This window comes from Pelecanus crispus, chromosome 13 (genome assembly GCF_030463565.1).
Source record: "Pelecanus crispus isolate bPelCri1 chromosome 13, bPelCri1.pri, whole genome shotgun sequence".
Classification (NCBI taxonomy): domain Eukaryota; kingdom Metazoa; phylum Chordata; class Aves; order Pelecaniformes; family Pelecanidae; genus Pelecanus; species Pelecanus crispus.
In genome coordinates this window covers 25,337,464-25,355,123 of record NC_134655.1, presented here as the reverse complement: position 1 = coordinate 25,355,123, position 17,660 = coordinate 25,337,464, and the positions used below count along the sequence as shown (strand labels likewise).

General features: G+C 41.9%; 1 protein-coding gene across 1 annotated transcript in view; it reads right to left on the bottom strand.

Annotated features, from left to right (window-relative positions):
• Positions 1–293: 293 nt before the first annotated feature.
• LAS1L (LAS1 like ribosome biogenesis factor) overlaps positions 294–17,660 on the bottom strand; it is a 34,397-nt gene continuing 17,030 nt past the window's right edge. Inside the window, 5 exon segments of the mRNA XM_075720805.1 lie at positions 294–557; positions 12,268–12,409; positions 14,908–15,287; positions 15,880–16,015; positions 17,222–17,437. Of these exon segments, the coding sequence (XP_075576920.1) occupies positions 467–557; positions 12,268–12,409; positions 14,908–15,287; positions 15,880–16,015; positions 17,222–17,437 (965 nt within the window). The 3' untranslated portion in view covers positions 294–466.

Here is a 17,660-nt window from a genome sequence, read left to right as displayed (position 1 = left end):
AGCCTGGCAAAATTGTGCAAACTCATACAGGACAATTATCAGCATCACTGAAACAGGAAGGGCTCAATAGTCTGGCTAATGAGGACCAGAAGACACTTTCCAGAATACCTGAGTGAAAAAGGAAAAACAGGATCCAGAAAGAAGGCTTGCCCTCAGTCAGTTGTATTTACTAACCATGAAAAAAAATTAAGGAACACTGAGGGATTCCAAAGCACTCTTAACTGTATTTGGCAAACATCAACTAGAGCTACAAGTTCATGATATTGGTTAAGCAAGACAATGGTTAGTACACATGGAACTTAAAACACAGCGCCTTTATAAAATACTGATTTTACATGGTAAAAATCAGCAAATCTTCACAAAAAAAAAAAAAAATCCTGGAGCGGATATTTCCCCGTCACCATTACTAGTTCTTCCATGCCACTTATCTTGTGCAATACTGAAAGCCGCAGAGCACTCTGCTGTCTTAGAAAAGTTGAAGGCCACTTTTTATTTTATGGAACTCATTCTGGGTCCATAACAATCCTCCTGTCACAGGAATATTCAATTCTGCAGAGCTGTGAGAGGAAGAGAAATAAAGCACATAAGCACTGAGCTGATTTAGAAGCTCACATCACCAAAGTAATTTTAAACTTGTTAACGAGTTTTACTTCCAAAGCAAGATGTCATTTCTCATTTTTAGCTCTTAACATTTAGCTGCTGGAATGTCCTTAGTTTTTAATCAGTTCGTTCAAGAGAGGCAACAGCCCTGAGGTGCCAAAGGTACCAAAGCACAAACCAAAGGCAAGGTTACCAGTTACTAACAGTTGTGAGGGAGACATGACTTCAGAAATAACCACACAACAATTTTCATCTGAACCTTCATCTGTCCTTTGCAGCTAGGAACACAAGCTGATCAGGTGAAAGGCTAACACAGCAAGCAGTCGACATTTAAAACAGTCTGTCACAATTTACACGTGTTACAATGCCTATACATTCTGCACATGGAAACAAGCCGTTCCTACAGCTTTACAAAGAAGTCACAGAAACTAGTGCATTTACAGAGACTTTAAAGGAAGTTGTTGTTTGGTGAAACCCACAGCACACTAAGTAATTTCTAATTTTAGAAGGTGGCTCACTCAAACGGGCGTAAGAAGTTACCCGGTTAGGGCTGAGTCCCAGGAGGTCCCCCAAACAACGGCCCATTTACGTGACTGGCTAACACAGCATACAAAGGAAAACGTAAGATTTTACATCGTGTTCCCAGACATAAGGCACTGTCAAACACAAGGCTCAAAGAACAGTTGGAGAGCACATGTAAACCTTTCCCTACCCAAAGCTCTACTATGTGAAGGACCTTAAGTAACTACCGTGTTGTTAAGTAGGTCAGCTAAGGGTTTATAATTTTTATTCATTTTATGAGAATGGTGAAGATGAAAGCTAAATTTTATCAATAAAACAAATCTTTAAAGGATCCACTTGAAACCTGGTATCTGACACTGTGAAGGAGAGAAAGGGAAAATCTGATCATCTTGTGCATGTTTTCACTTTCTCTATTCCTTATGCTCACGAAGAGCACATGCACTCCTAGCTACAACCGAGCATCCTCCAGGCTAAGAATACACCGCCTACTCACTGTCTTTACCCTTCAGTGCCTATTAACCATTCTTCTCACCTACCTGCTTATGCATCTCATCCTTAGGACAAAAAAAATCCAGTCATTATCCATGACCATTAAATGACGAGTCCCATTTCTGAAATGTCAGTGCAAACGCTTGATGCAATCCCTAAAGCAATTGCATGTCAGCAACTCCACCCTCAGAGAACTCTCCAAGTGGTCATTACTTGCCAAGTTTGCCCCTGCTGTCAGGTAAAACTGACACTGGAAGTAAACAAAAAGCACATATTCTTATCACAAAGAACAGAACTTCTGCCTGAGGGTGACGGCAGCTACTCAAAGCTTCAGAGGTTGCCACAGCAACACTAAACACAAACTTTGACAACACACATACGTAGCATACACCAGAAAACCCACCAAAGAAGCAGGGACCAGGGAAGAAGGAACTGCAAGCTTTTCCAAAGTATCCAAGCATCACAGGAACTTACATCTCATGTTGAAACAAACCCAAAAACCTCTGAAGACAGAAAATAATTTCTGCAAACAAGACTGAGATGTTTGGAAAGTTTTATTTATATAGCAACTTCAAGCTATACACCGAAAAACTCGATGCCTTTTCCAGATGTTCAGTACTGGAATAACTGGCTATATGGCAGAGGCTGCTGCTCAGAGCTCCTCAGAGACAGATAATCTTTCCTTTAAGGTCAAAACACCTCTTAGACACTCCCTGTTCAGATGAAACACACAAAGCCAACACAGAAACATCACAGCTATCACAGCCAGTGGAATGACCCCGATGCTCTTCCTCTGGCTGTTGGAAAACACCCTGAATTCAGCCTAAGTGGATGATTTTTCCCCTCTTGTGATGTATACTCCTCATCATTCATGACTTCACAGACCCGCTGTCGTTCCCAGGACAGGGACTCCGGACAGACACCGACATCATTCTCTGCCTTAACTGTACTGCACGAAGGCTGCCAAGAGCAAGCTCATGACCACAGATCAACCACTCTTCAGGGGGGATGAAACCAGACTATAACCAAGCAGAGTAATAGCACTGTATTACTTGGGATTCAAGGGAGAAAGTGCCTTCTCCATAATCAGTGCTACTTTGTCCCCCAGCCACTTGCTTGCCACTAGTTTTTTCAAATAGCATATCTGCAAAGACAGCTAAATACATGCAATAGACTGCTGCCTCAAAATTCACTGGTTTTGGCTGGATTCAGCTCTTTTTGAACTATGCTGCTTCTCTGAGATTCAGGCTGTTTGTTTTGGAAACAGCATGCTTGTCTTCAGGCAGATCTGATGGCAAACCAGAGAAACTGTGTGTAAAGGGTTCCACAAGAGGCCAAAACTGTGTGATAAGTGGCAGGCAGAAAAACAGGAGCAGGGAAAGAACAAAAAATGACTTATTCAGCAACCTTGTGGGGGAAAACTGTGGATAGCTGGGCTGTTGCTTTCAGCACAGGGGAGGCATGTTCTCCAATTTTCTGAATGTCCAGAAACAACAACAAAAGCAGAAAAAGAAGTGAAACATAGGAATTGAGATGGGCTCTTGACTGTCTCTCAAGATTGAGTTCATCTTTAAAAGGGAAGGGAGGTTGTCAGCTGAAACTTATTTTTCCTGGTATGTAATCACGTTTTGCTACAGATTCATAGAACTATTTAGTAAGAAGCACAGGCCTCAAACAAGGCAGTCAGAATCCAGGCAGATGTTAAAGAACATAGATTAAACGCATTGTAAGATCACCAAGATCACCATTCTCATCTATGGACCTGGTGAATCAGGGCTGCAGCAAGAGGTTCTGCTTCTGTTACATGACATGTCCAAAGGCCTTTTTCCAAATTAATGTCAAACTCCATGCTCCAGGAAACGCCTTCTGCAGTTCATTAACCTTCTTTGCTTTAAGTCTGTGGGGCCAGACAGAAAGATGAAGATGGCCACGGCTTTTAGAAAGGGCGTGTCCCATTGCATATGCTGCAGATGCTTTTTCCAAGCATCTTATGGATATTTTCAAAGTAAAGCGTCAAATTTTCAAAATCTGTCATACCATACTGCAGTACCCCTACGTTGAGCCCGGCAGAGCAGCTCTCTGCAGGTAGAGAAGTTGGAGGGCAGTATCAAATAAGTAGTAAATAGCAAACACCCCTTCTGGAACAGTCCATACAAACCCCTTTTGACGGGGAAGCAGAAAACCCATGTAGCTGCAAGAGAGTGGACAAAGTTTCTACATAGAAGAATGCATGAAAAGTAGCCAAGAAAATCTGTTCCTCTCTGCTTCTGGGCAAGTCAGACAACCTTTCTGATGCCACTGCCTTTGGCAAACAGAGCAGCTGCTACGCAAGGGAAACAAGAAGAATGAACAAGCTGCCGTTGTAACACTCCTGATGGAACTCCGATTGTTTCCGGGAACAGCTACAAGAGTTCATCAGGTTCTGCTCCTTTTTATTTGTGGTAACAACAGGTTTTCCTCATGTTTCTGAGCTTTTTTCCTTGGCTTCCTGCCAGGCTGTGATCTCAGTGGCAGAAACTGTCTGCCCCTTTCACCCAAAGAGATGCAGAAATGTGCTCCTTTGGCCTGGTATGTGCTTTTTCATTTTCTGCCTGGGCACTTTTTAGCAATACGAGCTGCATGACACATTACACTGTTCAAAAAACAGCCAACCAGAAGCAGCACATGAGGAGAAAAAGAAAGCCACCTCCTTGGCTGAATATAGATGGAAACTCTTGCAATTGCTCCTCTCTGTGTCTTAGGCCACACGGAAAGCAATTACTGGGGGCAGAGGGGAAAGCAACACCTGCTGGCTTCTTTCAGAGCCTGCACAACGAAGCACTGAAATCTGTACGTCTCGCTTGCAACTTTTTAGTTTGCAATCAATATACAATCAGTCCTCACCATAACTAAATCAGATTTCAAAATGCAGTCTGGGCATCTTCCTCCAAAGGAACCTAGTGCTACTGATAAGGGAAGGAAACATTAACTGGTCAATTAGTTTGATCTAGACCATTGCAGAATTTATTCTGCCAACACGAGACACAGACTTTTCTTCTGACAGATTATTTGCTGCTTGTGACCCACTTGTTGAAATGGTTTACTGGCAGGCCTAGAAAGAAGTCTCAGTCACGGAGGTGAAAGGACAGCATTAATACTTGCTAACCTATGAGAACTCTACCATTTAATGAAAAATGGGGGGGGGGAGGAAGAAAAATCACATGCAGCAACATTTAAGATACCGCTTCTAACTGAAATGCATTAATTAGGTGTCTTCAGCTAAATGTCCTTTCTTCCATCTCAACAAATGGTACTGGCAAACCACAAGGCAAACAGTATCAGGCAGTTGAGTATCAGAAAGCATCTACCACAAGAAGCAAGCAAAGTATGTCATGCCATTGGAATGTGTGCAGATAACCAAATTCAACTGCAAACACAGTCATAAAATACACTGGACTAGGGAAGAACAGATAAACTGGTCATCCTAATCCCCTTTGCAACAGACAAGTAATTTCCAGAATTGTATCTTGCACTTCACCTTGAAGCTGCCTCCATATTCCCTGTATTCCCTTGCTATCTTCTTGGATTCCAACTGTCTCCTCCTATCATTTCCTAATAAATCCAGGAACCTCTGTCTCCTGCCAGGAATTAAGCCTTCTCCAAATTAAAAAAACCCCCAAGCTTAACACTAATTGCTTCCATTCAAGGAAGAGCCCAACAGCTGTGTTCTGGTAGCACAATTCAGCTTTTGCAGTGCACCACACCACTACTCACTTGAAAAGCCTGTATTAAATCTGTAACAGTACAGAACAGTGTAGGCAAAATACTGCCATGGGCTCAAATGAATGCGGATGTTAGAGAATGTTTTGAGCCTAGCCTCAGTTTGTTTGCCAGTTTAGGAATAGACAGAGCTTAATGTCAAAACCAAAACTTTCTTGCTCGATACGAGACAACCCAGGGCAGGTAGAGCTGAGGTAGGATGCACACCAGCAGAAGTGATAAGGAGGAATGAACCTTTTCACTCACCAACTCAATCCTATTTTTCTAGTACAAAAATCACCTAGACTGCCATGCTAATTCTTCACAGCATCAATTAAATTCTCTACTCTGGAAAAGGGTGAAAAAAACAGCATACAGTGAGTAGAAATTTGTGTGACCTTTGTTATTTCAAGTTGCCAGGATACTACTTTTCCAGCGTACTTCTGCTATGCTTCTCTTAGCTGCTACCATGTTCCACCCAAGAAGTGGCTGAACTTTGGGGTTAGAAAGGCGATTCCTTATGCACCTGCTTTGTAAATTGCTTTGGTTTTCTCTGCAGTGAGAGTTCAAGAAGTACACGTAATTCTATGCTACACAGAACAGACAACACACTCTGTGCAGGTCTGCAATGCAGCAGTTAGTGGGGACTCATTCTGCTTCTGTAACGTAATCATGAGGCACTGCACTGCAGCAGAAATCAGCTCTTACGTGATTTCTTCAGGAAGTCAGCTACATCGTGTACCTCACTCTCCCTCTTCTTTTATTTCCATAGTATATGAAGAGAACACAATACTGTAGGTAAAAAGTGAATGATACCCTCAACCTTAACTGCAAGATATTTACTGGTGGCTCAGGCTTCCCCTCCCTTTTTTAAAGCAGGGTTTCTAAATCAGCTTGTGTAATTGGTTTCACTGATGGCTAGTTCCATGGCAACATCAGTATAAGCGTCTCTGCAAAGTACCACCATAGAAATTCCACCCTTGTCCCCAGGACACACATTGCAGAAAAGGTCTAATTCTCTCCAGGGCAATCTACTACTTCACACTATAAAATGAAATGGCAGCTTCCTCCTAACCATAAAGCTACGAACAATCAATCTACACCAACTACTCTGTCATGAATTCCTTAATGTTACTGCACGTTTCTTCATATCCTTGCAAGCACCAAATAACTAAGTATTACCTACAAGAAAAGCACCAAAGAAACTGGAAAAACCAGGTCCTTCTAGCTGTCCATTTGGAGATATCAAGAGGAGTGTTTTGGCACATGTGAGCAAGAATTTATCATGCAAATTAGGTTTGTCTCTTCCAGGAACAGAGGAGCTGTGTGCCTTGGCAAACACTTCTGTTCTGGTTACCGTCAGCTTATTCTCCAAGTCAAGATAGGGGCAACAGTCAAGTGGTAGGCAAGTACTATGGCATAGAGCACACTGCTTCCTGAAGATAACCCATGTTATTCCAAGGTTCTTGCCTCTGCTAAGTATCTTTAGCAAAATTTCCCATTACCGTTACACAAATCCGGTACAGAGCAGAAATTCCTGTAAATGTATATACTTCAGCTAAGCCTTGAGCCCTAGAACCTCTTGGAAATCTTCAACTGGCTGACAGTTTTTTCTATCCTAAAGCAACATATTTGCTGCTCTTCTGTGTACAGACAGGTCGACCTAGCATTTCCCAATAGCCATGTCTGTTCTGTATGACTTGCTGCTTCTTTCCACATACCCAGAAGCAAGGATCACTTATTTCTAATTTCATAGAATCATAGAATCGTTTAGGTTGGAAAAGACCTTTAAGATCAGCCAGTCCAACCATTAACCTAACACTGCCAAGTCCACCACTAAACCAATTAAGGGGAGAGTAATAATTTCATGTTTCCTGGCTTGGTGGCTGGATTATTTTTAATGAAAGTAAAAACTAGGAATCATTAAGGTTGGAAAGGATTTCTAAGATCATCAGTCCAACCATCAACCCAACACCACCATGCCCACTAAACCATGTCCCAAAGTGCCACGTCTGCCCGTTTTTTGAACACCTCCAGGGACGGGGACTCCACTCCAGAAATCATACACACTTTGGACATTTAATGGATTTGCAAAAATCCTAACAAGTTTTACCTCCCAAAATTCTTTCCTACTACCCTTATATGCCCTCCAAATCCAAAGAATTAGATCACATTTATTCTGAAGTCACAAGAGGTGATATTAAGTCAGGGACAGATTGGAAGCTTTACCATGTCACCGTTTAATCCTAACACTCAACTGCTGCTTGCCAGTGCTGTAGAACTGCGGAGACTTGAACTGCTTCACATGACTCACTGCGACAACTGAGCATCACAAAAGCAGCCACAAGTGTTGAGTTTGAAAAGGAGAAAGGAACGTAACACTGAAGGTGCAGCAGGACCAGCTGCACCCAGTGGTTGCTTGCTTCATGGTTCTGCTTTCTCGTTGTTAGGAACTATGATGGAACTCTAAACACAGAAGACTTTTTCTTGTTGGAACATAACCAAAATACATTGGAAACACTATCTAGAAAACATCTCCAGGTCAGCTGCCAGCATCCACAGCTGAGTCTTTTTTATGAAGGGCTAGCAAGCAAAACTTGTAACAGTAGTAGAAAGAAAGGTTTAGCAGGGATTAAATGAAAGCAGCCAAAACCAAAGTAAAAGCAATGAGAACACAGCTAAGTACCTTGCTGACAACACAGAAATAGAAACTGCAAGGTGTTTTGCCAGCTGCAGGAGCAGCTAGCAGTATACTGATGGCACAGACTTTTGAGGAATGTGGGATATAGGAGAAAGTTGTCATGGTGATAAATCTCAATTCTTCACCTTCCCTGTGAGAAACAGGAGCATATTGCCACTGTTGGCAACAAAACAAACAACTACCTTCTCACTCTCACCAGCACAGATGCTGGAAGCTGCAGCAGAATGACCACTGGTATGGGGAGGGAAAAGAAGGCAAAGCAGCTGGGGCTGGGGGACCAACAGAAGAACAACCAGATCATCTCTCCAACCACCTGCAACTAGAGGATTAGCGGTAAAAGAAACAGACACAGATTACCAAAGATCCCAAACTACTGCTGTTACCACATAATGTGTGGAATAAAAGTGGCAAGGATAAAATATTGGTAAGCACATCAGCTGCAAAAACTGGGCAGCACCATAGCAATAGTTTCTGCTTGCTGTTTTCTCTCCAAAAATACTCACATTTCTCAGGAATCCAGAAGAGAAAAGCCTGGTGGCTTTTTTTCCTCTTCTGGGGGTCTTTTGCACTACCCCTCCTGCTATCAAGCTTAGCCTATTCAATAAGAGGAATTTGGCAAGAAGAGCATTTATATAATCTCATCTAGGCTCCCTTTACCACGGAAGGTTGGGCCAGATGACCTTTCGAGGTCCTTCCCAGCCTGGCCTATGCTATGATTGTATCACATTACTTGGAATGGAATAGAGATGCATGTGAGATTACTTATAATTCCATGATAATTTGACCAAAATTTTCTATTCTTAATTCTATTCTAAATTTCATTTAACAGAGATCATAGAATCATAGAATCGTTTAGGTTGGAAGAGACCTTTAAGATCAGCCAGTCCAACCATTAACCTAACATTACCAAGTCCACCACTAAACCAATTAAGGGTAGAGTAGCAATTTCATGTTTGCTGGCTTGGGGGCTGGATGTTTCCACACTGAATAAAGCTGTTAACTAATCACACTTCAATACCAGCACTCACTTTAACTCCTGCTGACACTAGCAAAGACTTTGTTGATGTCCAAAGCAAAATGACAAAAACCCATTTATTAGTAATTTTAGTGAATTTTTATTAACAAATGGAGTAATATGTGCTGTGGATTTTCAGACAGCAGACTTTATCATGGCCAAGTTCTAGCTCCTTTAACATCTACATCAGTGGTATGATATAAAGTTTATACCTAGAGGAATTCCTTTGCTTGTAGAGCAGAACCTGGAATCATTAGGTGATTCTTAATTCCTGTTACTCTAGAAACCACTCCAAGAAATATAAGGGGATTACACAACACCTGAAGCCTACGACACACAAGTCAGAAAGGGCACACGCTACAGCTGGTTTCAAGTAGCAGCTTACAAACAAGCCAGCACAGTGAATCACACTACTCCACATACACTTCATTACAGCCTCCGTAACAATGATTCCAGCTACCGTGCATAGAAAAATCAACTGAGCCAATGAGGATCAGATTAAGAAACCCCCACCCATCTCTTGTCAGAGCCTGCTGGCTAGATACCAAATGGTACCGATTATTGTAGCCAATTAGAATTCTGCTGCAGCTCCTTATTCTTATCGGTGATCTCACCTACATAAACATCAAGTCCAACAGCTTTATGTTTAATGTCTCTGAGATCAAGTATTCTGTCATTTGTGACTACAGGGAGAATGCTGGGGCTCTGCAGACTAGAAGTAGATACGCAAATTCCAGGAATGTGCCTTATTCCCAACATGGAACATGTTGCAAGAAACATGATTCATGGCTGGCTGACACCGAAGGGCTCTTCCGCTAAATCAAAAGGGCGTTTTTGCATCTAGTATAGATTTACTCTTCTTTTTGGGATGATAAACTATCAGAAGACAAATGGTTACCTGCTCTCTTCACAGTCTGAGAGGAAATTCATGCAGCACTCAAAGCATAGGTCTTGTCAGTGATTAACATAATTCAAGAGGTCTCAAAAAGGATAACTCATTTAGCCTCTCAACAAAGAGAGGCAGGTTTGGCCCTGCCTCTCGTAGAAGTGCTGGAACCAAGGACTCCATGAAGTATTTGGACTGTCAGAAAGAGGAGCAGTAGGAAAGGATAGTTTCTTTTTCATTACCTAGCAATCTCAGAGATGCTAATTTTATATTTCGATTGGATGAATCAAGCAGAAACAATACCCTCTCAGCAGGCCTGAACTGACAAAAGAACAGACTAGTCCCAGGGAGGATGACCAAAAGGATGGAGAACAGAAACCTTGCTCTTTGGAAGGTTTGGGACTGGAAGCTAATCTGAAGACAACTCTGAATACGTGCAAATATGAATATGTGCAAGAGCTCTTCCCAGTGCGACACCCCAGGCTGCATGACTGTCACTGTTGTTCAGGTTTTTTGGAGGCTTCTAGATTGGGCCCGTCAACTACAGGGAAAGAATCACTGATTAGAAAGTTATCCTATCAAGTGTTTAAGAAAATAACTGCTATTCATTTATATTCTGAATTGTTCCTGGATTAAAATACATATAAGCCCATTTCCTATTGTGTCTGGGATGAAACTGATTTGACAGCTTACAGCATTCAAGTTCCTTTGACTTGAAAGGGTGAAATAATGACCCTATTAAAATGTCTTCAATGGGATGGTTTAACTGGATAAGCTTCATTTAGTAACAGAGGTGATCTAACTACAGCTTTATAGAATGCTACCATTATTTCCATGACAACCTGTGTTTCTTTACTGAGGTCAGATCTACAGCTTAAATTACTAGCTGCAGCTCTGAAAAGGTCACTGGGCAATGCCAACATACTGTGACTGAGGATCAGAGCCCCAGTTAATAGAAACTGAGTTATCAAGCCTGCTGAGGCTGTGCTAATCGCTTCCAAACTGCTAAACAGCAGTATCTCATAATCCTTGCAATGGTTTCTTTTAGAAAGAGCAGGAAGAGTGAAGATGGTAAGATTATAAGCTGGCTTCCTCAAAGGATACCACAGAAATCACATTTTTGATTGCCAATGATGCCACTGCATTTAACTTTCAGATAGTGCAAAAGACCCAAGGAGTGCAAAACAAAAGAAGGGAATGAGAACAGCAGCAATTACAAATAGCAGCTCTCAGACTTGATGACAGGAAAAGATGAAGGAGACAAATGTGGAGAGCTAAGTGTTGAGTATATTCTTTCAGCTTCGAAGGATCACTGGGCTTCAGGAAGCAACTTCCTATGATACTGGTAAGTTGTCACAGCAATACAGGTAGCAATAACTTCTGTCTGTCTGTCTCCACCAACAACGCAAGCACACTGCCCGACTAATGCAGCACAAACAAGCAGGAAGAGCTTCCTGTTGGGGGGGGGGAGGGTGAGGAGAAGAGAGTTTGTCTCATGCTGGGTGAGCCATAGGACGAATAACTGGGACTGCAGTGACATAGACCTTACTCAGGAAGCGTACTATAGTCTCCATTCCAAGCATACAGAAAAGAGACACGTTGGCATTCACTGATGTGAAACTCTCAGCATATTCACCACTCCAGTCATGTACAGCCAATTCCCTCCTCAGGTGTTACAAAAGTAATCTGCCGTCAACCGCTTCCTGTGACTACCTTCTCTCCTCATCTTCAGGCTTTCCCACTGATGCACCTCAAAGTGCTTCAAACCACTGTGCATTTTAAAATGACTCCTTCCTTCCTATACAAGATTAGCTAGTCCGGGAAAACTGACACTGGGCCAGGCTAAACGACTTCCAAGGCTTCTAGTCCTGAATGCTTTAATTGCAAGGCCACAGTTCTTCCCATTAAAGTTATTCATCCCAGTGTATCACCGCGCAGATTCCACACCAGCTCTCAATAGCTTGTTTTAAAAATTCTGTACTTCCAAACTAGTAACTCGAAGGGATCAGCAGACTGTGTCTTATTAAGCATCAGACAACACTGAAAGTTGTCAGTGCAGTCTGAAGAGCAGACTGTTAATGCTACCACACCAGCACTGCAAACGTCCTTCCAAACACACACATTACTCGAAAAATCCATGAGAAGCGCAGTTAGCAGATGTTAGAGATAGTGGTAGATATTTGGGTCAAACTATTTAGTAAAACAGAAGTAAAAAAGGAAATCTTATCCTTAATTTTTCATATCATATAGTACAAGGCACAGAGACACATGCATTTTGCGGTTCAGGGGCAAAGTCCTGCCCACACCATTACTCACTTTGTATTGGGAGGCTTCCACTCATCTCCCACTGGCTGATCAAGCAGGGACATCATGGAATAATTATCCAACATGAGACCATCAGGGTCATCTGTCTGACCTGGGAGTTTCCCAAGAGGGAAGTCTTTCCATCGTACTTCATCTGCATAAGAACAGTACATAAACAAGAAGTCTGAGCTCCCCAGAGAAATTTTCAAAAACCAAGATCCCCCCAGGTCCACAAGTACTGTCTCATGCAACTCAGCCATTCAGCAAAAATGAACAATCCCAGGTACTCAGCAAAAATAAGTTTAAACTATAGTTTTAACTAACTTTATTTCTAACCTTACTATCTCTTCCAGAGAAAGTCACTGTAGTATGTGAGACAACAGGGACACATCTGGAGTCAACGCAACATCATGCAGTCTACACAGTGCAGCTCGTCCAAACCCCCGTGAGACAATGTCCATTAAAAGGAACCCCACGGTATTCTAGAGCAACCCTTCTCCAGATTACCTTCCTCTTTTAAGCATACTTTCATTTAAAACATACACACTGACTTACTTACATTAATTTTAAAAAAATAACTCTGCATAATTCTCTAAATGGAAAGAGCCATTTGTACACGTATGAAGATACAAAACAGCACCTTTGCATCCAGTAGCTCATTCCTCCAGTGAGACTAAGCATCAGCTTCTTAACTCACTGAGATTAGCAGCTGCACAGCAACAGTGACTAAAGAAGAATGGAAGCCACAAAAGTAGAAGAGTGTAAGGCTGGGTAAGCCTAAATAACCAATAAAGCAATTCTGGACAGACAGGTGGGCTGGGATGAGATGGCAAAGAAAAAGAGAATGACAGTGTCTTGGAAATTCTGCTATTTGTTTTTACGAGCACCTATTGCTGTTTCCTCTCCATGACTTCACATTTGTTAAATTTGGCTTCCAATGGGGACCAGAAACTGCATGATGGGAAACCACCCATCACAACTGGTAACATCAGTGAGTCCATTCCTTTACATTGTGGTGCCAAAATTTCAAAGGCAGTTCCCAATAACGAAATCCCCCTTTAAATTTCATTCTTATTTCACATCCAACTAAATGAAAGACACAAATGATTATGTGTCGTTGTTTTGACAATAAGATTTCTTAAGCCTATGTGCTTTCTTGATACCAGAACACTTATTTCTGGAATGCTTACTAGCACCTCAGCAAAGACCAGCAGACAGAAGCCTTCAGAAGATAAGCACTACACTCCAGAGAGCCAGCAATAATTACACAGACTAGTTGAGACCCCTGCTAATCACGTACAACTTGGCCATTTCCTTCTCTTTGCCTGAAACTGATTTGTATACCTGATATCTGCTCAAAAACCCAAGCATTGCCCTAAAGAACCAGCAGATTTATTTGTTTTTCCTTTTATACTGTTCTTGGGCATTTAATAGAAAAAAAAAATCTTTACATAGGATAGTGCTTTATAAGTGTTATAATTTTACAGTTAAAAAAGAGACAGAAATTGCATTTGGTAACATCCAATGGAGCTGTAAGGCAAAGTACCATTAAATATATTTAACAGGCTAAGCCCTCTCTTTGGGGAACAACCTAGTAAATAGTTGATATACAACATGTTGTCATGGCTTTGTACCTACCTACTGGCTATAGTTTCAAATTGTTTAAGGATGGTAACTACACAGATGTTATTAAAACAGAAATTAAGTTTACCCACAAACAACTACATAAACAGAATCTTCAAAAACTCAGGTGGTTCAGGACACAATGTGCGTTCCTTCAGTGAAAGCTTTGCTTGATCTGAACCAAAGTCACTGAAGCAGAGGACAATTTTGCTTCTGTTCTCAAACTGTCCAGCTCTAACAAGCTGTTCACAACCACATAACTAAGCCAAGCTGCTTAGGCAGATCTTGTTTGGTTTTTGACTTGGGAAAATTTCCCTGTGAGTGGGGTACAAGAGTTCATTGCCTTCTAATAGCTTCTTTTCCTCCTCTTCCTTTAAATATCACTTTGCCTCCAACTCCTCTCCACCAACCCCATCCTCCTGTCTTCAAGTCCCTCCATCCAAAAATCTTAGCTACAGAACTCTCCACCCCAACAAGACAGTACAGCTACTGTAATAAAGCTAACAAAACACTGGATATACTGCTTGCTCCCTCTAAAAACTTGCCTTGCTCCTTCTTTTGCTTGACACCATGTCATAACAGCAATTTTCCTGGAGCATGGAACTTATGAGCATATGACTGGTGCTTTCCAGCACAGCCAAACCGTGCTTTCAAATACCCCCAAGTCTGACAAACAGAAGTCCAAGAAACATCCATATTTTCTTTGCCATTCACAGCTGGCATATGTGCTGCCCCATCAACTGGATACACTGAAATTTTAAATGGTTTGGAAAAGCCAGATAAAAAATTTAATGAGGCAGAAACAACACGCTCCTGGAAAAAGCACTCACAGTATTTTAAGAGTTTGAGAGACATGACTCCTGCACATAAACAGGAGACTGGAAAAAAAACCAGTTTTCAGTGATTTTTTGCATTTAGGTGATTTTGAAGCACACTTCGATTCTGGCCAGGCCCAGAGACCTGAGATGCCTTTGCATTTCAATTAACATTTGCCAGTGACAAAGATTGTCTTACAAAGTAATTTTTTACCTGCAGTGATCTGCCAGGCGGACCCTTGCAGTGCTGCCCTTTTCTCAGCAATAGCCACCATGTTACCAGAATGAGCAAGTCCTTCCAAAGGATTTGTTTCAGTTACCATCTCTTCTTCCTCTTCCTCTACCTCCCCTACACCATCATCTCTCTCCAGCACATCTTCTTGTTTCTCTACAGTCTGCCCTTGATTTTTAACCTGATTTTCTTGTCTGGCCCTCCACTGTAAGCTCTCTACAGTGTAAATTGGCTGTTCACTGCAGTCCGAAGAGAGGCCTGGACTGGGCAAAGGGCCACCTCCTGCCGTGTAAATAGAAGCGAGATAGAGAAGGTTCTTCCGTGAAGAACGTGGCAAGCGAGGTCTCATGATTGTGAGGATCCTAGAAAGGAAAAGGGCAATGTAAAAGTCTTAAAAGCATAAAAGATTCCAGATGAAAGTTTATCAAGCTGAGCAGCCTTCTAAGCGTGAGCTTCCTCCAGGACAGCTTGCTCATGTATCTCCTCTAACAGGCAAGTCTGATTATTCCATGGTGGGTGGATGCTGGAATACTCCCTCTTTGTGATTAAAATTAAGGACTAGGGATACTTATAACTGAATTCCTGCTTTGCTGTTTTCATGTGAAAACGTTACCACCTGTGCTAAATTTGTATCACCTGTATAAGCAGTCACATCTCTGCTACCAAGTCACTTTTCTTCTGACCAGGTTGCTGCTTTAATACCTCCCCAGGTAATATCCACTTTCATTTTGAAGGTGCAATCCTTTCAAATTCTCCTCCTTCTTCTCTTTGTAGAGTCAATGGGGAGATGAGCAGCAACAAGCAGGGCTTTATATGCACCTGCCACAATTTCTACTAGATGTAAAAGAAGGGAAGGGAACACAGCTGTAACTCAGCATCTCACAAGGGAGCTGGCCAAAGCTGTTACCGAGCACCGTTTGCTGTCCCTTTTCTAGGTCACAGGATCAAACTTACAGCTGAAGAAGGTGTGGGGTTGCCCAGCAGGGAGCTTCCAAGCAACTATCAGTCAGTCTTATCCACTGCAAAGGAAATTTATGGAGGAACAGCTCCTTCACGGACACCTGTTTGTTACAGTGTTGTCTTTTCTTCCCTTCAAAGAGATAACAAAAACAACAAGGTGCTCAAAAATCATTAAAATCATTAAAAATATGCCCCTTTGCATTTTTACTGCAACACTCATTCTCAAACAAGCTCACACTCCAATCCAAGTCCAAGGCCGGATGTACTGACCAAATACATCAAGGTTGTTAAAAGGGACTTGCCAACACACAGACAGCTAGGTTAGCTCCCCAAGGCATGGCCACACCGAGGTGCAGACGTTCCCAAGCTGGTTCTGTGCGTCCCATCCCAGACAGGAAAGCCACAAGATGTGTTTGTACAGTATTGTCCCAAATAAATGCAGTATACTGTTTCTGGGACCCGAGATCATTCCAGATAGTACTGCAATGGGTAGACTTCACAGCCGGGAACTACTACCATACAGGGATCTTGATACGTAATAGATATGCTCAGCGTTGACTGAAAGCATCAAACATGAACCCATGACTGCCACAGATACTGGCAAAATCTTGGTGCAGACTGAGCCAGACCGGGAGAGGACTGAAGAGGTGGCAAAAATAACCAGCTGCAAACCTCCTCAGGGATACACTGCATCGCAGTGTAAAAGTCCTGCTAACAGAATTCCCGTGACACACTTCGAATAATTAAAGCTCTTCGGTGCCCCTGTCTCTGGAGTGGAACATACAGTTTGCCAATTTAAACAGTTCTAAGGAGTTAGGAACAGAAAACAAAATATTACCTATTACTTTTGTGTAAGTTCAGAAGGCATGAAAATCCTGTGATACAATTAAAAAAGGACAGCAAGTATCTTGTAAAGGCAGGCTTCTGTTCAGTGAGGAAAGAACTAGGAACAGGGAACTCATAACAGGTTGCATATAACATCTTTATTTGTTATCTGCTATTGTTATTTCCTACAAGTACTAATATCTGAAGAAAAAAAGCACTTAAGGCCTGATCTTTCATGGGGGAGATTGGCTTTTCCCATCTTGAGGAGGCTGCAGCAAAGTCGCCAGTAACAATTTCAATTTGTTGCTAAGAAATGCATGACATACATAAGCTGCAGGTTGAGAAGTGTAAGAAATGCAACAATAAAAGCTCTACCTTCACATGACAAAATGTAATAATTAGGTCACTGCACTTTCCATCTAAAGGTCACACCACTCTCCCAGTTTTCGCAATACAGAAGAGACTCTTACTTTTTTTTTTTTTTAAACACAGAAATTCCAGACACACTCACCAGCGTTTACTTTGCCAATGCCAGTCAGCATCTCAGAAATCCAGTTGATCAAGAACTGAGCACGGAGTTCTGAAGAGTCAGAACATTCCTTCAACTCCACAAACATTTTCTCTAGTAGGATCTGTGTAAAACTCCGGGAAAGGAGGCCTGTCAGCAAAGGCTGCCAAAAGCAGTAAAACATCTGAGGAATTTTGAACTGCCACACCTCTTTATTTGCTGCAATAAGAAGGGGGGAAAAAAAAAAAAAAAAAGCAGAGAGAAGCCAAAAATCAGTGTTTTGCAATTTTTTGTGAACCACAGGTGTGACACTTGCTCCAAACTAAAGCAGTTTGTTCTGAGATCACTGGTTCCAGGATATTTCCTGGGATCCTCACTGAACCTGGAACTATTATTTTCTTATGCTAGGGAAGTAAAAGAAGCAGCAATTTGATACTTAACA